Source organism: Vidua chalybeata, chromosome 24 (genome assembly GCF_026979565.1).
Source record: "Vidua chalybeata isolate OUT-0048 chromosome 24, bVidCha1 merged haplotype, whole genome shotgun sequence".
NCBI lineage: Eukaryota > Metazoa > Chordata > Aves > Passeriformes > Viduidae > Vidua > Vidua chalybeata.
The window spans coordinates 6,384,680-6,411,501 of record NC_071553.1 but is presented as its reverse complement, the minus strand read 5'-3'; the positions used below and the strand labels follow the sequence as shown (position 1 = coordinate 6,411,501).

General features: G+C 59.6%; 1 protein-coding gene across 3 annotated transcripts; it reads left to right on the top strand.

Moving 5' to 3' along the window:
- The first annotated feature begins 3,297 nt into the window (after nucleotides 1-3,297).
- On the top strand, nucleotides 3,298-26,498 carry LAMB3 (laminin subunit beta 3). Of its 3 annotated transcripts, none has more exons than XM_053963933.1 (22): nucleotides 3,298-3,356; nucleotides 3,909-4,063; nucleotides 12,017-12,131; nucleotides 12,291-12,364; nucleotides 12,454-12,633; nucleotides 13,559-13,622; nucleotides 13,888-14,063; nucleotides 14,803-14,923; nucleotides 15,166-15,354; nucleotides 15,434-15,589; nucleotides 16,015-16,214; nucleotides 17,047-17,158; nucleotides 17,456-17,828; nucleotides 18,691-18,851; nucleotides 19,823-20,031; nucleotides 20,956-21,159; nucleotides 21,748-21,892; nucleotides 22,722-22,929; nucleotides 23,860-24,001; nucleotides 24,134-24,310; nucleotides 25,398-25,551; nucleotides 25,995-26,498. In XM_053963933.1, the coding sequence occupies exons 1-22, from the start codon at nucleotides 3,308-3,310 to the stop codon at nucleotides 26,129-26,131; spliced, it is 3,501 nt and encodes a 1,166-aa protein (XP_053819908.1). In that variant the 5' UTR covers nucleotides 3,298-3,307; the 3' UTR covers nucleotides 26,132-26,498. The 3 variants fall into 3 exon arrangements, with proteins under 3 accessions (XP_053819908.1, XP_053819906.1, XP_053819907.1); XM_053963931.1 differs by having other exon boundaries at nucleotides 24,134-24,337; XM_053963932.1 differs by having other exon boundaries at nucleotides 14,800-14,923.
- The last annotated feature ends 324 nt before the right edge of the window (nucleotides 26,499-26,822 follow it).

Genomic DNA, 26,822 nt, shown 5'->3' with positions numbered 1-26,822 from the left:
ATTGTTCAATTTCTGTATGCTTGAACTGTAAAACCATCCTCAAGCAGCGTCCTTTTCCTTAGTGGAGGTTTTGCATTTCAAGGGATTAAATGTTCTTTATGCAGTGCTCTGTCCTTGATTTCCAGCTCCTTTTGTGTTTCTGTCAGCTCCAGAGAGAGAAGTTAAAAACTAAACAGAGCAGGAACATTCCTGCTTGGCCAGGGCTGGCTGAGGGTGTCACAGCAGCTGAATCCAAAGCTGCTGAACTCGCACAGTGTCCTTGGAAAAGCTCCCAAGGGAATGGAGTACTCGTGTGCCTCTCGACTGAACAGAAAGCAATGTCAGCCTGGAGGACGTGAAACAGAGCCACTCATGCAGGAGTCCCATCCTTTCCCACTTGGGCTGAGCGCCTGAGTGTGCTCAGTGCTGAGTTCAGCCAGTTCTGAGTTCACCTGTGAGTGCAGAGGGGGACCTGCAGCGCCTTCTTTCCCTGTGCTCCTCCCGTGGGCTCCAGAACCTTCCTTTCTGTGCTCATCCCACCCCAGAGCCTTCCTTCCCTGTGCTCCTCCCATGGGCTCCAGAACCTTCCTTCCTGTGCTCATCCTACCCCAGAGCCTTCCTTCCTGTGCTCCTCCCATGGGCTCCAGAACCTTCTCCCCTGTTCCATCACCGATGCCAGAGCCCAGAAGGAGCCTGGGGAATCTGTCTGGGCAGGGGGGCTGGGGCTGCCTCTCCCCATAGAGACCCAAATTCTCCAGGCAGAGGCTGGCAGGAATTAGCCAGTGTGACCTTGTGACGGGGGGGACACACGTGGCCCCGGCTGGCAGGGCTGTCCTGCTCCCTGCCGTGGTTTCGCTTTCCAACAGCCACCTGTGATGACTTTCTGCTCCCAGCGCTGTGGCTTCATCTGAAACTCAAATCCATCAGTCCTGCTGCCAGTGGGGCAGGGTCAGTGTCCTCGGAAGTGTCCCCTTCACCCACTGCTGCCTCTCAGGCCTGGTGATGCCACCCTCTGCACAGGTACAGCATCACCTGGGGCAGAGCCTTCCTGCCCTGGGGCGCTGCTGGGCTGGCACAGGGATCCAGGCTGGCACAGGGCTCGGCCTGTCCTGCTCCTGTCACCTCCCTGGGCGTGGGGAGCAGCAGCCGGTGCTGATCTGCCCCTGGGGAAGAGGCTCCCCGCAGTAATGTCCCCTGGTGCCTCAGGGCAGGGGATGTCCCATGACTCAGAGCATGATTTCCTGCAGGAGTTAATGGTATTTGTTTTCCAGGGAATGTCTGCCCAGCCCTCTGAGGGCTGTGGGCACAGCCTGGCACAAGTTGGCACAGGCTGGAGAGGAACTCGAGCCCTGTGAGCATCCCCCTGTCTGTCCCACCGAGCCCAGATCGCTCCAGTGCTTGCATTTTATTTGCCGTGGTGCATTTCTAGCACCGGTCACAAGCTCCATCTGTAACGTGTTCCCTCCCTGCCACTCAGGACAGCCTGGAGCTGTTCCAGCTTCTGACTCCCAGCAGGGCTTTCAGGGATCCCCTGCCCCAGGCACCCACTCACAGCCGATTTCCCTTTCCCGTTTTCATTGGCTTGCAGTTGATATTCTGTAAAGGAGCCGTTTCCTCGGTTTTGTTCTCGTTTGAACCTGTGGAGCTGGAATTGCAGGTGGTGTTTTCCCTTGCTGTGGCTCTCCGGGGTCGGGGGGACCCTTCACACGAGGTGGCTCTGGGGGGTTCGGCTGTGCAGAGGCCGTGTCGGCAGCTCGGGGCACGTCTCATCCCTCCATTTCTCTTTAAGACATTCCAGGCTTTCTTCTCGCTTCCCTGTGGCCGCCGGCCGGGCCGGGCGGGGCTGGCGAGGAGGAATGCGGCGTTACCGCATTGCTGAGCAGGAGCTGAGCGCCAGGTGTGCCGCACCTCAGCCCGAGCAAGCTCAGCGCAGCTTTCACACTCTGTAGCCCGAGGGACGATATTTTTTTTTTTTCCAGCTCTGTGTGTAGCCCTGCTGGGAGCTGCTGGCCCTCCGCTTGACGTGCCTGTGTCACTCAGGGTGGGGATGGGACGTGGGTGACACCAACAGCGACGCAACAGGAGAGACCTGGAGTCACCCGATGATCCTGCTGAGCCCCTCACCAGCATGGGAGAGGAGGTGACTTCGGGGTTATTTCACTGAAGTACATGGAAAGGACTCGATGAAGTTTTGCTCAGGATGAAAACCAGTTTGAGCTGAAATTCAGCGCCTGGGCAGCGCTGGGTGGTGGTGGCTGCACTCTCAGCTGCCTTCGCTCAACAGTCCTCATTCAAAGAGGTGTTTAGAAGTTTCTGACTCTGCTGCCGCAGTACAGTAACAATAAAGGTGTGCTGCCGTTTCCATGAGTATTTGAACGCTGGAGCTGAGGTGCTGAGGGCGGCGGTGAACACGGTGTGAACACGGCGTGCAGACCCTGCCCGGGAGGGAGGGTGGGCGAGCTCTGCGCTGCTGAGCCCGGTGCTGAGCCCGGCCGCGGCTGCAGGAGCCGGCTCCGGGCTCCAGCGCAGCCCCGGGCGGGTTCCATGGAGCCCAGCCGGGCTTTTCCCCGCCGCTGCCCGCCCGGGAGCTGCCGCTGCCCCCGCCGTGCCCGGCTGATCGCGGTGCCCGCCCGGGAGCTGCCGGAGGTATGCGCTCACAGGGTGTGGATGTCTGGGGATCCCTGAATCACTCCTTTGTCATCACTGCACCCACGGGCACCTTCTCTGCAGGTGAGGCAGGGCGCGTTAAAAGCCTGCGAGGATCGGCCGGCGCTCAGAGCTCTCGCGGCTGCCGGGGGACGCGGGGACAGCGCAGGGGACAGGGCAGGTGAGGTTTCTGTTTGCTGCGGGTGTGTGCTGGCAGCATTCCTCCCCTGGGCTGTCCCACGGGGCTCCTTTCCCTGCAGGAGACGCTCACAGGGGGTTTTTATGGATTTCTCCTTTTCCTGGAATGTGACTTCGGGCCACCGCGCGAGTCTGGATCTGGGATTGACTCTGGAAGTGAAGGGTGGGGCACAGAGAGGGCCTGGGGCAGGTGCCTGGGGGCTGCACGGCTGTGTGTGCACGCTCCATCCCCTCCAGCCCCCATCCCACCCGGCACCAGCGGGGCTGGGGAGGGGGCTCATTGCATTGAGGCAAATTCAGTTTCAGCATCTGATTTTCCTCTTCATTATTCTTGATTTCCCCCCCACACTATTCTGTGTAGATTAATTAAAACTATCTCCCTGTGAAGTGGAAGGAAGGGGGACCTGGACTGAACTTTTGAACTGACATTTTCTGCTCTTTTCAGTCTTGCTGCAAACTCTTCCCCAGGTGTGTCCGGGGCCGAATGGAGCCTCGCTGCCAGCTGTGGCCATGGGCAGTGCTTGTGCTGCTGGGTAAGGCTCACACTGTGCTCCCAGAAGAGCAGGGCCCAGCTGACTGAAGGGCAGCGCTGCTGATGGGAGCTGTGTGTCAGCAGCAGCAGGGCCTGGGCTTGATTGTAGTGCTGGGGGGTGGCAGGAGGCTGCTCTCTGTCCTGAGCTCCAGGGCTGGCTCTGGGACCAGGGAACAGCTCCAGGGCTGGCTCTGGGACCAGGGGACACCAACCTGGGCTGGCTCTGGGAGCAGGGGACACCAACCTGGGCTGACTCTGGGACCAGGGGACACCTCCAGGGCTGCTCAGTTCAATTGGCAAGGCACAGAGCATCCCTGCAACCCAAAACCTGGGGCCAGGGCAAGGAAGTGTTTTGAAAGTAACTCCTAGTACAAAGCACTCTTATTTAAAAATAAAGGTACCTCAGGGTGAAACACCCTTCTCTTTGTGGGAAGGTTGTCCCAGGCATGGCCTCGTGGCTGCCTTGGTGCAGCAAACAGCTCCCCGTGCTGTGGGGCTGCTTGGTGTCTGTGCCCCCCGACACCAGCCCTGACCCCTCGTCCCGCCCTTGCAGCTGCCCCGCGGCTGCTGGCAGCGCAGAGAGCCTGTTCCCAGGGAGCCTGCTACCCTCCCCCCGGGGACCTGCTGCTGGGCCGGGCCCCTCACCTGACAGCCTCCTCCACCTGCGGCCTCAGCAAGCCCGAGACGTACTGCACACCCCACGGAGAGGTACAGTCACCCCGCACCCCAACCTCCCTGAGCCTTCCTCCTCCCCATCCTCCCCCGCCGCAGGGATGTGTCCAGCCTGGGGGGGCTGTGAGCTGGGACTGGGAGCTGTCCCGAATGGGATGAGCTTTAAGGTCCCTTCCAACCCAGATCATTCCGTGATGCTGGGATTGTCCCCTCCCAGCCGTGCTGGGTCATTGCACCACCTGCAGCGTCCCCTGGAGCCCTTCTCTGCCATCCTCGTGGATGAGCTGGGCACGAAGGCAGTGCCAGGGCATGGGCAGCCAAGTTCTGGCATGGAGCAGTGCGGGAAAAACATCCCAAACCCTCCTATCCCTGGACATTTTAGTTATAAACTGAACTTGTATTTTGCTTGTCATAAATGGGAACATTCCAGGTCTTTCACAAGGGCTTGGAGAAGCTGCTGAGGTTGTTTCCAATCCCTGCTTGTGTAGGGGCAGATCTGCTGGGGGGATAATGCTTCATCCAGCTGCAGATTCCCACTCTGCCACCGAGTCAGAGGGACAGTTCAGGGATAACTCTGCCCGAGCACAGAGCTGGGAGCTGGGGGGTGATGTGTCCCTGCTGTGAGCACTTCCTACAGCCGTTCTGTGGCTGCTGTTAACCCCGGAGGTGCCTTGGGAGGAGCCCCGAGGGTTCAGTGCAGGACAGGCAGAAAAGGTTTTGGAAGAGATGCTCCAGAGGAAAGGAGTGGCAGCTCTCCAGTGGGGCAGTGTTTTCTGCACCGAAGCCCAGCTCCAGTGAGTCAGCCTTCTGCTTTTAATTCCTCTGTAAACTGGAGGCCAAGATGTGGCTGAGAGCGGATTTGTTGTGGAGCCAGTGGTGTCCTGGCTGGGCTGGAGAGATTTCCACTCATCCCTGAGCTCAGGGAGGGGGCAGCTCCCAGCCCAGAGGGGTGTGAGCATTGAATCCTCCTCATGCTGGGCTGGCTGCAGCATCTCTCCTCCCTCAGGTTCTTTTCCAGGCTGACAGTCACAGTCAGGCATTTCCTCCACTCCCTTTTTCTGGAGCTCTTCTGCTGCTCCCAGGGATCAGGATTTGTGCTCACCACACAAATAAACCCCTACGGCTTCCTGTGGCTTAATTAGTTTTTCCTTCCAGATTTCTGTTTATAGATGAGGAAAATTGCTCAAAAATGTTCCTATGAAATCTTCTTTTAACAATGACTTTTAGCAGTGACTTATATTTGAAAAGGGGGCATGGGGGCCTTGTGCTTGGGAAGTGAGTGAGGACAAAACCTTGATTAATCTGCACATGCCAGCAGCAGCTGGAATGGGCTGGGTACCCCCTTTGCCTGACCCCAGGAGCTCTTCCAGAGGGCATCACTGTGACCCTCTGCACCATCTGTAATCTCTGAGGTGGGGCCTGGACATCTCTGCTGGCTGTGCTCCACCTGGAGCAGGAGCGACCTGCTGGCTGCAGGATTCGGGAGGGAGGGCTCCTGGAGGAAGGCAGGGAGCAGGGCTGCAGTCGTCTCTTCCAGGCCACAAATCCCAAAACTATTTGGTTTTCATGTCCCTTGCCTTGCAAGCACCAGGGTTAGAGGGGATAGGGAACAGTTAACATGATGTTGAGTTGGATTCTCCAGTTCTGGCTCTGGGAATGGGCTCTTCTCTTCCTGACATTTTGCTCCTTTCCTTTATTGAAATGAGAGATTCAGTTACTGATAGCAAACACCCCGATTTCCGTTCTGCAGCTGTAATTGCTGATGGAGCTTTGATTATACCAACTCTTAACTTGGGAGAAATCCCCACGGGTTCAGCATTTCCTAATTTTCCCCTCCCTTTCTCTATTTCCCTAATTTAACAAAACTGAACTCGATTTCCCTATTCCCATCCTATAAAAAGCAAGCATGTTTCATTTATGGACTCCTAGGACTCTTTTTTTGTTTTTGCTCTTGTTCAGTTGCCAAATAGGTACAAATCTGGAGGTGGTTTTGCAAGCTCAGCAGAGGGCATGGGACGAGGGGTTGCTGCAGTGCCCGGGGCTGCTCCCTGCCAGCCCCAGGGCCCTCTTTTGCAACTCTGGTGGTCACTGATCAACCGCAGCCTCTGCTCCATTGTCTGCCCCAGCTCCAGACCCCTCTAACCTTTATTCTTTGCACTCCTGATTGCTCCATGCCTGGCCGGGGCTCAGCCCGGTGAAATCCGAGCGGGACACTCGGCATTGCCGTTTATAGCCCGGGCAGGGAGCGGGGCAGGGCCGGGAGGTGGGGCAGGCAGGCCAATGGCCCGGCTGGAAAGCGCTCCGTGCTGGGAGCTGCTGCTGGAGCCAGCGGGGACACTGGAAATAAACCGGGGAAATAAATCAGCGAGGCTGGGTTTGGAGTCTGGCAGGTGCTGAGGAAAGGCTCGGTGTGCTGGGCTGAGGTGTGGTTCAAGCCTCAGCTGGCGCTGCCTTTAACTGTAGAATAGAAGAAATGAATATATCGGATATAAATGTAAATAGGAATGTATGCACAGCACTGAGGAGCACGGAGCAGCCCCCACTGGTACCTGCAGCCCCGGGGGGGCACAGAGTGGTGTTCACAGACACCCCGAGCATCCCTGGGAGATCTCGGGCCAGAGAACAGGAGAGGAGGCAGGAGCAGAGCTGTGTCCCTGTGCTGCTGCTCCTGGAGCAGGCTGGGGGAGCGACTCTGAGTCCTCACCCTCCGGCCCTGGGAGACTTTTGATATTCAAAATGTTGTTTGCAGGGGATTTCCTGCCTGTCTCACCTGATCTCTGTGGGCACTTGGTGGATGTGGAGGGAGGACAGTCCCCTTTAGCAGCTCTGGTGTCACAGTGACACGGATCTCACGGTGACAATCTCGAGATTGAGAGGATTGAGAGGAGAGGTTCCAGAGGATCCGGGTCCCTGTGGGAGCCCGGGAGGGGGATGTGAGCCCGCTGGAGCTCCTGGCACAGCACAGGGGTCCCTCCTGCTGATGGATGGTGGCAGCTGCCTGGCACGGCTGCTCTGCAGCAGCTCTGGGGCCTCAGCACCGAATCCTCTTTGGCTGCTTCCAAAAATACCGGCCAGTGTCTGCCAGGAGGGAAGTGCCAGACAGGTCTGGAGCGTGCTGCTGCTGCTGCCTGGTGCTTGCACCTGCCCGAGTCCCTCAGGGAGCTGGGAGCCCACCCCAGCACGCTGGAGCAGGGCGAGCTGTGCCTCCCAGCTCACCTTCCTCCACAGCCACAGCAAGCTTTGCACAGGAGCAGAGCATCCACAGAGCCACCAAACAACTGTGGGTGGGCCAGAGCATGGCTTTAATTTGGGTTTTTCTTCGTCCAGTTGGGCTTTGCCCTGAGGGGTTGAAGGTAATGCAGCAAGCACAGGCTGCTGCTCAGCGCTTATCTCACTCCGGCATTCGGGCACGCCCTGCTCTCTGCTGCGGGGATGTGCCCCTGCCTGCCCAAGGAAAAGCCTATTTCCCATGACTCTTCCCTCCTCCCTTCTCTGCATCCCATTTTTTTGGCCTCGCGGCGGCAGACTGACACATGCTGGGAGACATCTCGTCACTGCCTTGCAGCCGGGCTGCAGAGGCAGCAGGACCGTGTGGGGTGTGGGATAAGCTGGTGCACTTTGGGGTTTGCAGCCTGTCAAATCCTCCTGGCAGATTTTAGATGAAGTTTTACTGATGTGAGAACAGATGGGGTGAGGAAAACAGCACCCACATGCTTGCTTTTCAGTAAGGGAAAGGAACTTCATTTCCTTAAACCTCATCCCTGGGATGTTTGTCCAACTCGTGCCTTTACCCCATCCCTGCTGCCCCCTCTGAGTCTGGGGTAACACCAAGCTGGGGGCAGAGCCCTCTGTGACTTGGGCATAACCTCGGAGCTCATTTTCAGTGTCATTTCCAACCAGCCAAAGTGACACTGATGTCATGGCAAAGAGAATCTCAGGTTCAGCCTGGGATTTTGGGGCGTCCTGTGTGGGGCTGGGAACTGCACTCAGTGATCCCTTTCAGCTCCGTGATTCTGTGATAGATCTGTGTTCCCAAACTGAATCCCAGTCCAGTTTAGGGAATACCAGTTGCTCACTGGGAAGTTTAACCATGATGGCAGAGCCATGGGAACTTCTGCTGCCTCTTCCCATGGCAAAGGAATGGATTTCTTCCCAGGCACGACAAGCCCTGCTCCAGGAGCCTGGCACAGCCACGTCCTGCAGATAACAGTGCTGGAACAGTGCTGGAATGGAGAACTGTCCTGCAGAAAAGGGGCAGGAATAGGGAATTATATAACCTGGCTTTGCAGGTGCCTTTGTCCCCCAGGTAACCCCATTGTTGAATAACCCTAAATCCCTGTAAGTGTATAAATTCCCACTGCTTTCCAGAGTTTTCCCAGGTAGAATTGGAATGGTGATTGCTGTCCCTATGGAATACTGGTTGTGCAAGAGCTGCCTGGTGGGGGGCTGAGTGCCAGGAGCCTGACTGGCACAGTGCTCTCTCCCTGCCACCAGCCAGCTCAGAGGTGGGACCCCCGAGGCCCCACGGCTAGGAGAGGTCTCTGCTCCACGGCTGCACAGCTCAGCTTCCCTCTCTGCTGATGAGTAAGTGCAGTTTATTTTGGGCTGTGCTCCTGTGCCAGGAGGTTTTTGTTTCAAGGGCTCTCTGCTCATGTCGAAATGGCAGCAGGAGCTCCTGAAATTACTTTGGTCAGGGCTCATCAGGTTAAATTGTGTGAGGTTTGCTGCCCCTGCATGAGCAGGGAGGCTGCTCAGGAGCTGGGTCACAAGGCCAGGGCAGGAGGAGAGCAGCACAGAGCTGCAGACCTGTCACCTTGGGCATTTCAAGTTGTTCTTTGTGGACTTTTCCCCCCTTCCATTATTTCTGAGACATGACTCTATTTATTCTGAGCACAGTAGCTTTCCCTCTCACACAACCGTGCTGTGAATTATCTTTCAAAACTCTGGAATGAATTTCCCTCCATCCCAGAGCCTCCATAACCCATATTTTGGGTGACTGGGGCAGACTGGAGGCACGGAGGGCGAGAAGTGATTTCCTTGCAGACCCAGAGCCTCTTTTACCTCCCTGAAATGGCCCTGCCAGCCCCCACCCCTGCCCAGCACAGCTCTGGCAGGGAGGGGAGGCCGTGCTGGGAGCCCCCGGGGTGCTGAGCCCCCAAACCTGCCCTGCCATGGAGCTCGCAGTGCTGCAGCCCCGTGTGCTCCTGGCCAGCTCCCAGGGACCCGCCGAGCCCGGCTAAAAAAAGGAGAAATGGGAAAGAGCTGGCAAAAGGTACGTGCTGGTAAATCTCCCCTCGTTTTGGGCCGTCATTTTTGGTAATTGCCTCTGTCCCAAGGAACTTTGAGACACATAGTCACAGCTGGTAAGAGCAAATCCTGCTGTTGTGCAATGCAGGGGTTTCACAACTTACTCCGAGGATGTGAAATGAATTTGGTTTCCAGTGTTAATTTGAGTCTTAATTTAAAAACTGAGGAAAAAAAAAAAAAAAAAAAGGAGATGTTTGCAGGCAGCACAGCCCTGGGCTGCCTGGGAAGGGTTTGTCTCACACCGTTGAAGCTTCGTTTTGACTCAGCACCACGTTTGAGTGGGGCGGCAGCTGCACGGTGGCTGCTGGAGAGCACCGCTGTCCCTGGCTGTGTGAATGATCTCATAAGTATGCACGAGTCACTCCTAATGAATAATTTAGCCGAGATTAACCTTTCCCCTTGCAGAAAACCTCCCTTTCTCCTTTGCTAAGCACAGTCAGGACTGGTGGGAAGTTTAATCACCGCTGGCAATTGTTCACTAGATTATTTCTGTGGATAATTCCTGCAGCTCCCTGACAATTTGCTGCTCGTGGCCATTATCTGAAATGAGTTCTGCCTAGTCCTGATTAAATTATTTGTGATTCTCACTGGGAGAGCCAGGGAAATGGCATGATTATATCTTTTCAGTGCTATGTTTGCTTACTTTGTGATATTGTTAGAAATATTGTAGTTTGCCAGCTCCTGTGGTGGGGTATTTATAGACAGAGAACATAAAGATTGTGAAAAATAAGGAAATAGATGGGTCACAAGTGAGGATCTCACCGTGCACCCAGCTGGGGAAGGGTTCCCAGGCCTGGGACAGAGCAGACTCAGGTCTGGGCTGTGTCAGGAATGAAACAACAGATTAATTTTTGTAAATCACAGATTAATTTTTGTAAACCACAAATTAGTTCTTAAAGGGGAAACCATTAATTGTGGTGTCACCGTGGCCCAGTGGCTGCCACCCTGCTGCCCTCCCGAGCCCAGACCTGTCCCTTCCCCAGCCCTTGGAAGGGCCCTGCTAGGGTTTGGGTTGGATTTGGCTGCTCTGTTTGGAGCATCCTGTGGAAGGTTTTAGCTCAGGGGTGGCTGTGCAGAGCTGCTTGTCACTTGTCACCCCACAGCCCTGCTCAGACCCTGAAAGCTGATTCCCCTCTGGGGTCCCAGCATGCCCGTGCCTCTGGAGTCACCCGAAGCCCCCGCAGCCCCTGCCAGCCTTGCAGAGGGTATCTCATTGCCTTCCCCGTGCCAGCTGTGCCCCTGCCAGACCCAGACCCCCCTCTGCAGCCAGGGTGACATTTCTGAGCCATCAGGGCCGGCTCCTGCCATCTCTGGCACGCTCTGCTCCATCCTCACTAATCGCTCTGGGACGTGTCAGGGTGACAGACGTGTCAGGGTGACAGACGTGTCAGGGTGACAGACGTGTCCCACTGCTCCATTTGGGAGGCTCCTCTGCTCCTCAGGCCACTGACAGCTCAGACTCTCAGCAGGTTTGGGTTGGAGTTCAAGTGCCCTGCCATGGGACACCTTCCACTGTCCCAGGGTGCTCCAAGCCCCATCCAGCCTGGCCTTGGGCACTTCCGGGGCTGGGGCAGCCTCAGTTTCCCTGGATAACCCGTTTTCCACCAGGCTGGAGGTGCTGAGCCCTTCATTTCATGCCCTGAGCAGCATCTTTCCCCTCCCTGTGGTCCCTGAAGTCCTTGGCTCCACTCCAGTGCTTCAGTCGGGGCCTCCCCGTGTCCCCCTGGGATGCTGCTGTGGGCTCTGGCACCATCTCCTAATTCCCCATCTCCTAATTAATTCCCCATCTCCTAATTCCCCATCTCCTAACTCCCCATCCCCCTGGGCCCTGCCCTTCCCACCTTGGCCTCACCTGGGTGTCTCCAGCCCAGTTTCCTGGTGGTCCTCGCCCAAGCTGCTCGCCCACCCCGTGCCCTGGCTGCAGTCCAGCCCTGCCCCGCTCCCGGCTCTTGCTCAATCTCTTTCCTGCTGCTTTCTGCCCATTTCTGAGCCGGCTCAGGAGCCCCGCGGTGGTGGCTGCTGGTGGCTGCAGGGAGCGTTGCCTGTTTAGTGACAATTTGGGTATTTGTTTGCTCCCGGGGGACGCTTTCCCGTCCCCACGTTCCCCGTGCTCAGTCTCTGTTTACTCCTTGGGTGACTTGCTCAAGTGAAGGGCTGAACTTTGAGCCACTCGACTTCCCACCCCCTGGCTTCTGACCCACTGCTCGCTCCTGCTCTGCTCCCGGGGACAGCCCTGGGGGCCGGGCAGCGCCCGAGCCCTTGGATAGGAGAGAAAGGCCCTTCTGTTCACCAGCCAGCCCCTCGGCTGTGTGGAAAGGGCAAACCAGCCCTGAAAGGCTGCAAAGGGCTTTCTATAAAGTGCTGGCCTCGTGGAAACCAGGAGAGGTTGCTTAAAAAAACCCGTAATTTTGATGGTTCGCCAAAAATCTTTGTTAGTCGAAAGCATTTTGGGTTTAGTTTTTGGTCCATAAAACCTTGAGCTGTGGTTTTCAACGAGGTGTGGAGGGGAGCACTTGAGGCCTGAGTGCTGTCAGTCTCGCTGATCGTGGTCCTTCAGCTCGCTCTAGCTGAGCTGATGCTCCTTGGTCCCTAATGACCCCAGCCCGGCTCTCCTCCCCACCCCTGAGGCCTTTCCAGGGGCTGCTGGGCGGTCACTTCACTGCCGCTGTCCCTCCTTTGCAGTGGAGCATGAAATGCTGCAGGTGTGACTCGAGGCTGCCGCACAGCTACAGCGGGCACCGCGTGGAGAACGTGCTGTCCTCGGCCGGCCGCGCGCGCTGGTGGCAGTCCCAGAACGGTGAGGGCCACCGGGGTCACCCCGGCCACAAACTGCTGCCAACAACCCGCCCGAGGGCAAGAGGCAATGGCGCTGAGCTCCGTGGATGGGGAGGAAAGGAGGAAAGGGCTGGTCCGTGTCCGCAGCGTGTCCCTGTGACGCTGCTCTCTGTGCCCGCAGGCGTGGAGCGTGTGTCCCTGCAGCTGGACCTGGAGCGGCCGTTCCAGCTGGACAGCGTCGTGCTGCACTTCAGGGTGGGTGTCTGCGGGAGCTCCTGTGCTCGCGGGGTGCCAGCCCCGGTGCCAGCCCCGGTGCCAGCCCGTGTGTCTGTCCCTGCCCGCAGTCGCCGCCCGCAGCGATGCTGATCGAGCGCTCGCTGGACGCCGGCAGGACGTGGCAGGTGCTGCAGTACCTGGCCTCCGACTGCGCCGCCGCCTTCCCCCGTGTGCCCCGCGGGCCCCCCGAGGGCTGGCAGGACCCCCGGTGCCAGGAGCTGCGGGGGCACCCCGTGCACGGGGGCACGGTAGGGACTGGGGGTTTGTGGCAGGGTGGCCCCGGGGTTGGGGTGGGTGGTGCTGCAGGGACACGGGATAACGTGGGAGCCTGGTGAGGGGTGGGGATGGGAGCCTGGTACACCTGGTGAGGGATGGGAGCCTGGTACAGCTGGTGAGGGATGGAGGGGATGGGAGCCTGGTACACCTGGTGAGGGATGGAGGGGATGGGAGCCTGGTACAGCTGGGGGGAGATGGGAGCCTGGTACAGCTGGTGAGGGATGGGGATGGGAGCCTGGTACACCTGGTGAGGGATGGGAGCCTGGTACAGCTGGGGGGAGATGGGAGCCTGGTACACCTGGTGAGGGATGGGAGCCTGGTACAGATGGTGAGGGATGGAGGGGATGGGAGCCTGGTACACCTGGTGAGGGATGGGGATGGGAGCCTGGTACACCTGGTGAGGGATGGAGGGGATGGGAGCCTGGTACACCTGGTGAGGGATGGAGGGGATGGGAGCCTGGTACACCTGGTGAGGGATGGGAGCCTGGTACACCTGGTGAGGGATGGAGGGGATGGGAGCCTGGTACACCTGGTGAGGGATGGGAGCCTGGTACACCTGGTGAGGGATGGGAGCCTGGTACAGCTGGTGAGGGATGGGGATGGGAGCCTGGTACACCTGGTGAGGGATGGGAGCCTGGTACAGCTGGTGAGGGGTGCGGCTCGGGGCACCCAGCAGTGCTGAGGACAGCCCTTGGGAAGATTCCTGCTCCCCTGCAGGAACGCCTTTGCTGCTCTGTGACAGGCAGGTGCTGTGCTGGACTTCCTGCAGAGCCCTCTGCAGCTCTAAACGCTGTCCCTGTGTTGAGCAGAGGCAAGTCCGGAGCACAAAGCGCCCAGAGCAGGAGCAGAGAGCAGCTCGAGTTTCCTGCTTTTTAACCTGTTTTCTTTCCCTCTAAGGTGAAATTCAGTATCCAAGACCTGGGGTCTACAATCAGCTCCTCTTACAGCCAGGCCATCGAGAGTAAGTGATGGGCCTGCTCCAGAGCTGAGAGGGGAGAGGGGAATGAGGCTCCCCGTGGTGCTGGGAAGTGCTGGGAAGTGCTGAGCTTGGGGGACCCTGAGCTGCACCTCTGGGCTGTCAAGGAGCAGCATTTGTTCTTTGCTGATGGCTCAGCTGCTGCTCTTTGTGCCAGTTCCTCCTTCCCTTGCCCCAAGCCCTCCCCACCAACTGCAAGGAGCTTCTGCAGCACCTGCTGCCCCTCACAGCCGTCCCCTGTCCCCAACAGAGCTGGGGCTCTTCACCAACCTGCGCATCAACTTCACGGAGCTGCCCCACATCCCACGCCAGGGGTACCACTCGCCCAGCACCTTCTACGCCGTGACAGAGATGCAGGTGCTGGGGAGCTGCTTCTGCCACGGCCACGCCGAGCGCTGCGGCCCCGCGGGGGAGCAGCACAGCACGGTGAGCTCGGGCTGCCAGGAGCCTGGACAATGCTGGGATGGCTCTGCCAGGGGCCTGGACACTGCCAGGATGGCTCTGCCATGGGCTGCCAGGGGCCTGGACACTGCCAGGATGGCTCTGCCATGGGCTGCCAGGGCCTGGACACTGCTGGGATGGCTCTGCCATGGGCTGCCAGGGCCTGGACACTGCTGGGATGGCTCTGCCAGGGGCCTGGACACTGCCAGGATGGCTCTGCCATGGGCTGCGAGGGCCTGGACACTGCTGGGATGGCACTGGCATGGGCTGCCAGGGGCCTGGACACCGCTGGGATGGCTCTGCCATGGGCTGCCAGGGGCCTGGACAATGCTGGGATGGCTCTGCCATGGGCTGCCAGGGGCCTGGACACGGCCAGGATGGCTCTGCCATGGGCTGCCAGGGCCTGGACACTGCTGGGATGGCTCTGCCAGGGGCCTGGACACTGCCAGGATGGCTCTGCCATGGGCTGCCAGGGCCTGGACACTGCCAGGATGGCTCTGCCATGGGCTGCCAGGGGCCTGGACACTGCCGGGATGGCTCTGCCATGGGCTGCCAGGGCCTGGACACTGCCGGGATGGCTCCACTGCCTGCCTGGGGTACTCCTGAGGACACCTTGGCCACAGTGACCAGCAATGGGCTGTGGGAAGCTCTTGGGAGGCAGCGGGAGGGCGAGGCTCCGTGCTGAGCTGCTGCCACCGAGGGTCACAGCGTGTCTGTGCAGCAGGTCCCTGGCCACTGCGTGTGCCAGCACAACACGGCCGGGCCGCACTGCGAGCGCTGCGCTGCCCTGTTCAACGCCCGGCCCTGGGCCCCCGCCGAGGACAGCGACCCCCACGCGTGCCAGCGTACGGCCAGTGCTTCCCCCACCCCAAGTCCTGCCCAGCAGCAGCTCCCTGCCCCTTTTTGGGGTCTGTGGGGCTGGTGGTGACGCGGGGTCTCGGCACCTTCGCCTCTCATGGGCTGCAGCAGTGCCACTGTGGGGCTGTCACGGTGTCACACGGGAGCCTTGGGCAGTGCCACCGCTGCTGCCACCGGAGGGGTTTGCACGGTGCCAGCTCCACCTGAGCCATTCTCCGGGATTTTTTAGGATGCGACTGCAATGGTCACGCGTCCTCGTGCCACTTTGACCCCGAGGTGTTCCAGGCCAGCGGCGGGGCCAGCGGGGGGGTGTGTGACAACTGCCAGCACAACACCGAGGGCAACAACTGCGAGCGCTGCAGAACCAACTATTTCCGCAACCCGCGGCGGGAGCTGAGCCACCCCGAGGCCTGTCTGCGTGAGTGCCACCCCAAAGCCCCGCAGCACCTTCCCCAGGAGCTGCCCCCTCAGCTGGCACGTTTCTGGCCCGTTTGCAGCCTGCGAGTGTGACCCGGATGGCACCGTGCCCGGCTCTGTCTGTGACCCGGGCACAGGGCGCTGCGTCTGCAAGGACAACGTGCAGGGGGACCGCTGCCACCTCTGCAAGCCGGGCTTTGCCCAGCTGGCCGGTGCCAACCCCGCTGGGTGCCGCAGTGAGTACCCCGGGACACCCCCCTGCCCCCGGGGTGCCCCCTCTGAAAGGGAGCCGGGTCCTGCCCAGCTTTGCTTTGGGGTTTCCAAGCCAAGGGCCCCTTTTGTAAAGGTCCATAAAAGCTCCTGGTTCAGTCTGGGGGTGGTTTCAGGTGTACATTTAGCAAAAAGCACAGGGCAGGTGGGGTGTGGGGGGTGCGGCCGTGTCCTCGGTGCCCGCAGGGCTCAGGGGGTGATGGCACGCAGAGCGGGCAGGGCTGTGGGTGGGGGCACTGCTGTGTCCCCCCGGGCTGGGGGACGCTGAGGCCCTGGGGCTCCGATCCCCGCTGCAGCCTCTGGGGGACGCTGTCAAAGCGAGGGGCAGGGAGAGAGGAGAGCCCCCCGCGAGTGGCTGCGGGCTCCTCCAGCCGGCCCCTCCCTGTTGCAGGGTGCACCTGCAATGCCCTGGGGACGCGGCAGGACACCGTGCCCTGTGACGGCGACACCGGGAGCTGCTCCTGCCTGCCCGGCGTGGCGGGCAGCGACTGCGGGCAGTGCGCGGCCGGGCACTGGGGCCTGGGCAGCGGGCAGGGCTGCCGGCCCTGTGCCTGCCACCCCCGCGGCTCCCGCAGCCCCCACTGCAACCAGGTACCCCCAGCCCGCTGGCAGCCTCCTCTTCCTGCAGCAGCCTTTCCTTGCCCTTGCCCTGTGCTCGCTCCTCTTCTCTCCTTTCTGGTCGCTGCTGTGAGCGGCTCTCAGGGCTTGAGCCGCACGGACCGGGGTGTCACTGCCACGGCTCTGTGTCCCCTCCCTGGGGACCTGTCAGAGCATCAAACCCACCTGCTGGGTGGCTCCTTTGTCCTGTCCCATCCATAGGAACCTTCACGTAAAGAGCTGTGTGTTCCCCACTGCATCCCACTCCTATTTTCCTTCTCCTAATTCTTAGAAAACACCACGACAGACTATTCAGGAAAATGAAAGAAAGGGGTAATTATTGAGGCAAGATTAAGTCACTTTAACAAGCCTGATATTTATCAAGGAAGTCCTAATAAGACATCTTCATCCAGGCGAGGGAAGTTAATTATGCTCATTTGTCAATGAAAAGCATGTGTGCCACTTCAGGCTTAAGAGGCAACTGGGAAAATTAAAGTTAAATGTAAAAAACCCCAAACCATGACAAATTCTAAGAGCCTAAGATAGGTTCCAAATGAGCTCAGCGTGGGGAGGAGACCTGAGATGGCAAAGCAGCTGCTCGTGGGCGATTGCTTTGTTTTTGAAAGGAGGCTGAGCACCCTCCTGGTGGTGCTGGGGCTCTTTGGAGCCTGTTTGCATCCTGTGCCTGAGCTGCAGCCTGGCACGGGCCCCTCGGGCATGGCCTGGGCGCAGGCTGAGAGGAGGAAATGGCCCATGGGTGGTTTTGGTGGCCAAGAGCAGCTGGGGGAGAGCTCTGCCAGGTGTCCCTGACGTGCTGCCCTCTCAGTTCACAGGACAGTGCCCGTGCAGGGACGGCTTCACGGGACAGACGTGCTCGGCCGTGGGGCAGCAGCAGTGCCCGCCCCGGCACTACAGGGATGCACGGGGAGGGTGCACAGGTACTGCTTTGGCTTGGTGCTGCCTGGCTGGGACCACAGATTTATCCACCAGTGCCCTCCCAGCAGCCTTGGGCGAGTCCTGGGCCACCCTGGGCCGGCCCTGTGGGGTCTGGGGCTGTGCCAGCTCCTGGGCCTGCGGGCTCTTCCCGTTCCTCTGCCTGTGCCACCTTTGTCCCAGCAGGAGGGGAGGGATGTCATCTTGGGCCGGGAGTCATTAACCCTAATTAAGGGTATATTTTATCCAGACATAAAGTGATTCACCACCACCTCTCTCTCCCTCCGCCTTTCCTGTCCCAGAGTGTGACTGCGACTTCCAGGGCACGGAGGAGGGGGGCTGTGACCAGGCCACGGGCCGGTGCCTGTGCCGCGCCGGTGTCGCCGGGCCCCGCTGTGACCGGTGCCAGCGGGGCCACTGCAGCTCCCAGCCCGGCTGCCAGCCGTGCCACCCCTGCTTCCACGCCTACGACGGGGACATTGAGCGCCTGCGCCAGCGCCAGGCCGGCCTGGCCAACGCCACAGCGCGGCTGCCCGCGGGCACGGGGGGCTCCCAGCTCGGCCCCCGCCTCTCGCGGGCACAGGGCAACCTGCAGCAGGCACTGGGCATCCTCAGCCACCCCGCTGGCACGCAACAGGGCCTGGCCCAGGCGGGCAGCGCGCTCGCTGCCATCAGGTGAGGGACGGGCGCTGCCCGTGGGATCCACGAGGAGCTGCTGGGGTCTCTCCGTGAGCTGCTTGCGCGGGTTCTGCTTTGTTTCTGTTTTGGCCCTGCCGTGCCTGGCTCTGCTCACGAGGGGAGCAGGGAAGCAGCAGAGCAGCGCTTCCACTCGTGCCTGTCCCACTTCCATGCGTGCCTGTCCCTCTTCCACACGTGCCTGTCCCACTTCCACGCGTGCCTGTCCTGCTTCCACGTGTGCCTGTCCCGCTTCCACACGTGCCTGTCCCGTTTCCACACGTGCCTGTCCCACTTCCACGCGTGCCTGTCCTGCTTCCACGTGTGCCTGTCCCGCTTCCACACGTGCCTGTCCCACTTCCACGTGTGCCTGTCCCGCTTCCACGCGTGCCTGTCCCACTTCCACGTGTGCCTGTCCCGCTTCCACGCGTGCCTGTCCCACTTCCACGCGTGCCTGTCCTGCTTCCACGTGTGCCTGTCCCGCTTCCACACGTGCCTGTCCCGCTTCCATGCGTGCCTGTCCCTCTTCCACACGTGCCTGTCCCGCTTCCACGCGAGTCTGTCCCGCTTTCACAATGTCCCCAAGGCAGGCGGAGCGTGGGCAGCCTGCGTGGTGGCACTCTCAGAGCACATCCAGCATTGCTGGTTCCTGCGTGGGCATGGCCCTGCTGTGGAGGGGCTGCAGCCCAGCTCCCCTCTCTGCAATCCTGCGAGGCCCTGCCGTGTCCTCGGCTGTCTCTGGGCTCAGAAGTGCCCCTTTGCCAGGTGCTGGCAGCGCCCCAGCACCGGTGGCCCTCTCAGCCCTGCTCTCTGTCTGCTTTGCTCTCCACCTAATTCACATTTTGTTCTTTTTCTCTCCCAGGGAGCAGGTCCGAGGCATAAATCCCAACCTTCATTTCCTGGATGACACTGCCTCTCTGTCGAGGGAGCTCGAAGCCCTCAACAGCAGCTTGTTTGTCACCAAGTCCCAGTACCAGAGCAAGAAGGCGCAGTTTGAAAGCAGCCGCAGCACAGACCTGTCAGGTACAGCTCTGCAGATGCAACATCTCTTCATTTGCAGTCATTAATTTACCTCGGCCTGACTGCCTGGGGTTTCCCCTGGCTGGGTGGATGAGAAGAGGATTTTTAACCTGCTGTCAGCCTCAGAACAGCAAACACATCTCCTCTCCAGTGGGGGGGTGCTTCCCACGCAGCCTGGCCCGTGACCGGGGCTTTCACCCTGCTGGGGGATTTGCTCTGGTGTTCTGGGGCTGGCAGCTCGTTCTGTGCTCCTGCTCCCCACCAGCACAATCTCTGCTGCCAGGGAGGGCTGGCAAGGGGACAGCCCTGCTGGGAGAGTGTCACTGAGTCCATGGCACCAGGGAATGGAGGCTGAACACAGATGGAAGGGATGGAGGGTGGGGAAGAGAGCCAGGCGGCTGTCAGGCACTGGGGAGGAGAGGAGCTAATCAAGCCCTGTGATGATGCTGGTGGTTGCTGCCATGAGTCCTGCTCCAGCTCCTTCTCTCCCAGTGCCTCGCTGCTGTCCCCTCCCTGCCACAGCACACAGCTTGGGGACGTGCCAGCCGTGCCCAGTGGCACCAGGACGGTTCACTCTGCCCCTCTCTGTCCGCTCAGAGCTCCGTGTCCTGGCCACCCTCCTTCCAGCCTGTGCTGGAGGGGAATGATGGGGCTGCTCGGGAGCTGGGAGGAGGCTCTGAAATCTGTCCTGCCCTGCCAAAGCTCAGGATCAGCGTGTGGGCCTTGGCTGGCCTCAGTGTAGTTTCAGCCTTTTAACCCCAGCCCTGAGTTCAGTCCTTCAGGAGACCTCGAGCTCGCTGAGGGAATGGCTGAAAGGTGTTTGGAAGTAGAAGGAGTTTTTGGTGATGCCCTGGTGACTAATCCCTGCGCCCTCTCCTGTGCAGGAATCCAGCGCAGGGCAGAGGCAGTGCCTCCCCGAGGGCCGTGCTGCATTTGTGAGTCATTTGTGCCTTTTATCGCCTTTGTTCCCACAGGAGCCTTCCAGACCATCCGCTCTGCCTACCAGAGCTCCAGCAGTGCCAGCAGCCTGGCCTCTGGGGCCCCGGGGCTGCTGGCCCAGGCCAGGGAGAGCCGCCGGAGCGCCGCGGGGCTGCAGGGGGACCTGGCTGGGGACACAGCCAAGCTGCTGGCCCTGAAGGGCGAGCTGGCCTCGGCCCCCGACCTGACCCCTGTCATCAACCAGGTGAAGATGCAAAGCGGGTTTCTAACTCGCCCACGGGCTGTGGCTGGTTTTCAAGGGGGCCCTGCAGAGCTCGGGAGTCTCACCCTGCAGCCCTGCACCTCTCCCCGGCCATGGCAGGACAAAGCCTCTGTCCAGGCAGACTCGGCTGGAGACTTGGCCGAGCATCCCCTGCCTGGGATCACAGATCCCACAGCACTGCCCTCCACCCCCTCCCAGCCTGTCCTTGTCCCTCCAGGGACTCTCTCGTGGCACTTCTTGTATCTCCAAGACACCCTTAATTTCTGGATGAGGTTTCTCTTATTTCTCCTTTGCTGCTTTGTTATTGCCATGGAGACCCATTTCGGTGTCGGTTGCTGTGGAGACCACCAGCCTCCCCTCTCTGCTGCTGGGGGCACCGGCTCGTTCTGAGCCACCAGCCTGGCCTGGCCGGGCACGTGCCCTGCTGCAGTGCGAGCCTGGGGGCAGCTCTGCCACATGCCACAGTTAGACCTGCTGCTGCTCTAGGGGCTCCTCGTGCAGTCCTCCCCCAAAGCCAACAGGGCAGAGGGGCTGTTCTGCACATCCACACAGCTGTGCTGTTACTCATCGTGAGCCACTGGGGCTTGGCTCCTGCTTTGCTCCCGTTTCTGCTGCAGCTCGGGCTGGTGATGCCATGCTGACCTGATGCCTCAGGTGGGGGCATCCAGCTCTGGCTGCCCTTCTCCGACTGGCACACCTCCAGCGCTTTGGGCTGTGCCACCTGTGTCACTGCCAGCCTGCTGGGCTCCCTCCCGTGCCCACGCAGCTCCTGCAGCTCGGGCTCAGCAGGTCCCAGCTCCCTTGGCAGGGTGTGCCATCCCTGTGGGGCTGTGTTTGCCTCCCCGCGGGCACCGAGGTGCGTCCAGCCGGGCGCTGCCCAACCCCAGCTGTTCTCTCCCTGCCCAGGTGTGCGGAGGGGCCCGAGTGGAGCCGTGCACCCCTGCCCGCTGCCAGGGGCTGCTGTGCCCTCGGGACAACAGCTCTGTCTGTGGGGCTGGCCGGCCCTGCCACGGCCTCTTCCTGCTGGCCAGCGGGGCCCTGGCAGCGGCCGGGCGAGCGGCCAAGGAGTTTGGCAGCCTGAGCGCCCGGCTCCGGGACACGGCACAGCTGGTGAGTGTGGGCACTGCCCGTCCCCCCGCTTGCACCTCTGCTTACCACAGCAGAGAGTGAGCAATACCCACCTCAAACTCTGCTTGAGGCTTAACCCTTGGGCAGCTTCAAAAATCCAGGAATTTTGGAGTGGGAGGCTCCCTGCTGTGTGTGTGGGTCCTGCCTTCCCAGCTGAAGGCACGTGAGTGGCACTGGGCACAGCGCAAGGAAGGCTCTCTCCCTCCTGGGTTGGCATCAGTATGGCAGAAGGGCTGGGAATATGAAAAACTCTCAGATTCTGCAGGTTTGATGCATTCGATACAACCAGAGAGACTTCATGGGTTAGGGCTCTTGCAGCTTCTTTCTGTGCCTTGCAAAGAGGAAGCGAGGTTTCAAAGTGATTCAAAATGCATTTCAAAGGTGTTTTTAAAAGCTGAACGGTGCTGCCCCTCTTTGAGAGCTTCCTTTGCAGACCCAAGCCTCAGACTTAAACCTTTACAGCCCTCTCAAGCTGTGGCACAGTGAGAACAGGGAGCAGCAGCGCAGCGCTGGGGCAGGGCTGGGGCTCGGGATGGAGCAGAGGCCCCAGCAGGCCGTTGCTGTGTGCAGATTCAGGTGACGGAGCTGTCGGCGACTCAGGTGCAGAGCAGCACGCGGCGGCTGGCGGAGCAGCTGGGGGCCAGCAGGACGCAGCTCCAGGGCGACGTGCGGCGCGCGCGGCAGCTCCTGCAGCGGCTGCGGGCCCTCCTGGCAGGTACCTCGGGCACGGCCGGGCTGGGCTGCAGCAGCTGGGCTGCAGCCTGCCGCGGGCACGGCAATGCCACAGCTGCCGTTTGCAGCGGTCAGAGAATCACTGGGCTTGGAACAGGCCTCCACGGTCACAGTGCCAGCTGTGCCCGATCCCCGCCTTGTCACCACCCAGAGGACCCGAGTGCCACGTCTGGTGTTCCCTGGACGCTGCAGGGATGGGGATTTGCAGCCAGCAGTGAGCTGATGCACAGAGGTTCTCTGGCCACGCTCACTGATGCACACAGACAGAGAGATGACCCTCCTCTGGAGCAGGCTGTTAATCAGATGTTGTCCTACAAACTGATAGGATGACTTATTGTTCATAGACAGATTGTAATACCATAATGAGCCTCCTGAGCATTAGCTGAATAAGAAAATCAGGTCATTTGGTGCTGCCTGGTGTTAATGATGAGTGAAGATATTTTTGAGCTAATCACTGGGCTAATGTCCCTTGAGCTCTGCCTGCTTCTGATTTATTAACTTTTATTTGTGAAATGATAAAAGGCTTGTCTTGAAACACACCCTCATCTGCTCAGTGGGGGCTGCCTGACTGCTCTGGGCTCAGCCATGGTGTTAGTGTTGCCAAATTCAAGGTAGCATTTCAGCTCTTTCCTGAAAGTTTTGCTGGTGTGAATGAGAAGTGCATGGAATTCAAAGAGAAGAGTTCAGAAGGGATCCTGGCAGCTGTCAGGAATGAGGAGATGTGTGTGAAACATGCATGGGTGTCTGCCCTCCTCCTCCCTTGTGTTTGCGCTCCCACCTTCCCTGACGCTGTCTGTGTGCTGGCTCTGCAGACAAGGACACGGATCCTGCCTCCATCCAGGAAATCAGTGAGTCCGTTCTCTCCCTGCATCTCCCCACGGACGCTGCTGCAGTCCGGAGGAGAATGACCGAGATCCAAAAGCTGGCGACGGAGCTGCAGTGCCCCGAGGACATCCTTGCCCAGACGGCCGAGGACATCGCCAGGGCCAAGAGGCTGCAGCAGGAGGCAGAGCAGGCCAGGTCGGTGGGGGTTCAAGGCCGTTGTCAGCTGAGGGTCCCTTGGCTGGGGTGGAACTGGTGGTTCTCAGCTGGGTTCAAATCTTGCTCTGCCCGAGCTGTCCTGACTTGCACAATCTGAAGTTTTAGGCCGGGATCTTCTGTGTCCATCCAGTGCCTCAAAGAATGAGTCTGCAATCTCCAGACACCTCCCTGGGGCCCCAGTGCGAATAAATCTCCCCAGAACAGATCCTGTTATAGATACCAGGACAGAAAGGGCTTTAGGAAAGCAGTGGAGGCTTTTCTCTTATCTCGAGTGCCTGTGCTGGGAGATGACAGCGTTGCCCTGGTATTAGTTGATATTGGTGACCTACATCCTAATTGCACAAGAGAGCATGGGGAGAGTTAATGGGCTATTTGTTTTCTGGGTGAAAGTTGGGACGATTATTCCACGGTCCCTTAAAAACTAATTACAGGGTGTCCTTGCCAATTTGGAGCATCTGCTTTGTCACAAGTTGACTTGCAGCAATACCCCAGTGAGAAGGTCAGCAGGATAAATCTGTAAACTCCTTGGCAGTGTCTGACACCTGCTTAACCTGCTGGAAGTGATGAGACAGGGGAGCCTGGCTTTCTCCAGAGCTCTGTCACCTGGCCCGAGCAGTCCCACTGTGAGCAGAAAACTGTTCAATGTTTCTGACTAGTTTGAAGGAAGGCAGTTCTCTCCCCTTCTTAGTTTGCCTCCTCTGCTTGAGGCTGTGAAGCAGAACTGATGTTCCTCTCACAAGGAAACCTGCTGCAGTGCAGATGTGTGGGTTTTGGGGGTAGGACATTGCGACCTTCCCAGTAGCAATCCTCTCCTGCTTCCCAAGCTCCCTGATTTTACCTCTGTGACCTCGGCTCCCAGTCTGAACCCTTCTCCACACTCACTCCTGCCTGCTTCCCACCTTTCCCCAGGAACCGAGCAAACGCCGTGGAGGGCAGCGTGGAGGAGGTGCTGGGGAGCCTGCAGCGAGCCAACACGGTGCTGCTGGAGGCCCAGGGGGCCCTCAGGGGCTCGGGCTCCTCGCTGCGCTTCATCCAGGAGCGCGTGGAGGAGGTGAGGGACGCCCGGCAGCCTCCCAGAAACCATCCGAGTCCTGTGCCCGTCTGTGTCCTTCAGCCAGCAGAGCTGGCACAGGCAGGGGTTTCGGATGTGGCTCCCCTCCTGATGGGCTCCCCCTGCCCGCAGATCGAGGCTGTCCTCGGCCCGGCCGAGAAGAACCTGGTGGCCATGGGGGCCGGGCTGGCCGGGCTGGCCGGGCGGCTCTCGCAGCTGCAGCACAGCGCTGAGCAGAACCGCCTGCGGGCCGGGGACACGCGGGACACGGCGGGGACAGCGGCACAGCAGGCCAGCAGGGCCCAGCAGGTACGGGCTCACAGCAGGGCCCAGCAGGTACGGGCTCACAGCAGGGCCCAGCAGGGCCCAGCAGGTACGGGCTCACAGCAGGGCCCAGCAGGTACGGGCTCACAGCAGGTACGGGCTCACAGCAGGTACGGGCTCACAGCAGGTCCCAGCAGGGCCCAGCAGGTACGGGCTCACAGCAGGTACGGGCTCACAGCAGGGCACAGCAGGGCCCAGCAGGTACGGGCTCACAGCAGGTACGGGCTCACAGCAGGTATGGGCTCACAGCAGGTACGGGCTCACAGCAGGTACGGGCTCACAGCAGGTATGGGCTCACAGCAGGTACGGGCTCACAGCAGGTATGGGCTCACAGCAGGTATGGGCTCACAGCAGGTATGGGCTCACAGCAGGTATGGGCTCACAGCAGGTACGGGCTCACAGCAGGGCCCAGCAGGGCACAGCAGGTACGGGCTCATAGCAGGGCACAGCAGGGCCCAGCAGGTACGGGCTCACAGCAGGTACGGGCTCACAGCAGGTATGGGCTCACAGCAGGTATGGGCTCACAGCAGGTATGGGCTCACAGCAGGTACGGGCTCACAGCAGGTATGGGCTCACAGCAGGTACGGGCTCACAGCAGGTACGGGCTCACAGCAGGTACGGGCTCACAGCAGGTACAGGCTCACAGCAGGTCCCAGCAGGGCCCAGCAGGTACGGGCTCACAGCAGGTACGGGCTCACAGCAGGGCCCAGCAGGGCCCAGCAGGTACCGGCTCACAGCAGGTACGGGCTCACAGCAGGTACGGGCTCACAGCAGGGCCCAGCAGGGTCGTGGCTGCTGAGCTGTCACACCCAGCATCACCCCGCTGCTGAACCTCTCCAGAGCTGTTCCCAATCCCAAAGCCCTTTGCTGGGAGCTCAGTTCTGGTCTGTCCTGCCTGAGGCTGGAGCTGTCTGCCGGGCTGTGAGCACATCACAAACTGGCACACATTTGGTAACAGAGACAAAGCTCTGGTGCAGTATCCATTTAATATCCAAACAGGATCCAACACTGGCAATGCTCCCTGTGCCCAGCCTGCTGGATGTTACCTGTGGTTTTTGTTTGCTCTCTGCAGGCTTTTGCCCAGGTGAAGGAGCTGTACTCGGAGCTGCAGAGCAGGGTGGGGCAGGGCCCGGCGCTGGGGGAGCAGGGCAGGAGGGTGCAGAGCATCGGCCGGGAGGCACAGGCGCTCTTCCAGGAGACCATGGGCATCATGCTCAGGATGGAAAGTAAGGCTCTCACAAACTCAATGCCATCGTGGCCTGGGAAAGAGCTGGGACTGCTGTGCTGGGGGGGAAAGGAGTGATGAGGGAGACAGCGCACTTCAGGCACTGAGAGGGTGGGATTTGGGCTGGATTGGTTTGGAGCTGGTGGATTTGGGTTTGGAGCTGGTGGTGCTGTGCCAGGAAATCGAGAGTTTTCAAGGGTGCCACCATGAAGGGAAGCCCTGCCTGCAGTGGCACTGTGCTCCCCTTTTCCTCCACACACTCACTTCCATTTTTTGGCATTTGGAACTAATGGCAGTGGTGCTCTGGGGGTTGTTTAGAGGGTGGGGAGCAGAGGGAGTGCAGGATGTTGCTTTTCTTGCCCTGTCAGAGCCGTGCAGGAGTGAGGTGGAGGCTCAGCCCAACCCCACCACGTAACCCTTCCCTGCCCTGCCCTCTCTCCTCAGCTTTAGAGTCCGAAATTCAGGAAGGCAACAAGGCCCTGGTGTCCAGGATGTCGCGGCTGTCGGGGCTGGAGGAGCAGGTGGGAAGGATCCGGGACAGCATCAAGAGGAAAGTCACCTACTACGAGAGCTGCTCCTGAGCAGCCCCGAGCCCAGGGCGTCGCTGCCTCCTCTGCACTCATTCCCACTTCCCAGCTGGAGCTCTCCTGTGCCCAATATCCCTATTTTTAGCAAGTTAATTTGCCATGCCTCTGGAAAATAGCTGCACTGAACCGAAGGAGCAGCCCCATGGAGGGGGTTGGACTGGCCAAAGCTGCCCAGTGGTTGGAGGAAAAAGGGGGAGAGACATCAGGCTCCCATGGCAAATAAACACATCCCCAGGTTGTTATTTCCAGAGGGCTTTATAAACCGGGAAACCATCTTTTTCTTTTAGCCAATTCAAGCTCTTTAAGCTGAATTTCACTGTTCAAATTAAAGCCCTCCCGTGGGGTCTTCTAAAGCTTTTTATCTGTGCTGCAGTTAATTCTTCAAACATGCTATGGCTTCAGTACTTCCCTCTGAGATCTTCCTTCAAATAAGCAGATCAGAGAAATGGAGAATTTTATCTCCCTCTGTACAACACACCTATATTTATGCAAATTAGAGAAACACAGGCTCATAGTTGAAGGTGAAGTCAGATGTCTTGTTTGATTTTCTGCCACAATCTGCTTATTTTCCACAGAACATTTTGCCAGAAAAACACCAGTGGGAGCAGGTCTGGGATGCACAGGGAAAGCTTTAGGAGGGATTAAGAGACCATTTCCATGTCAGATTTCTATGAATAACCAAGAG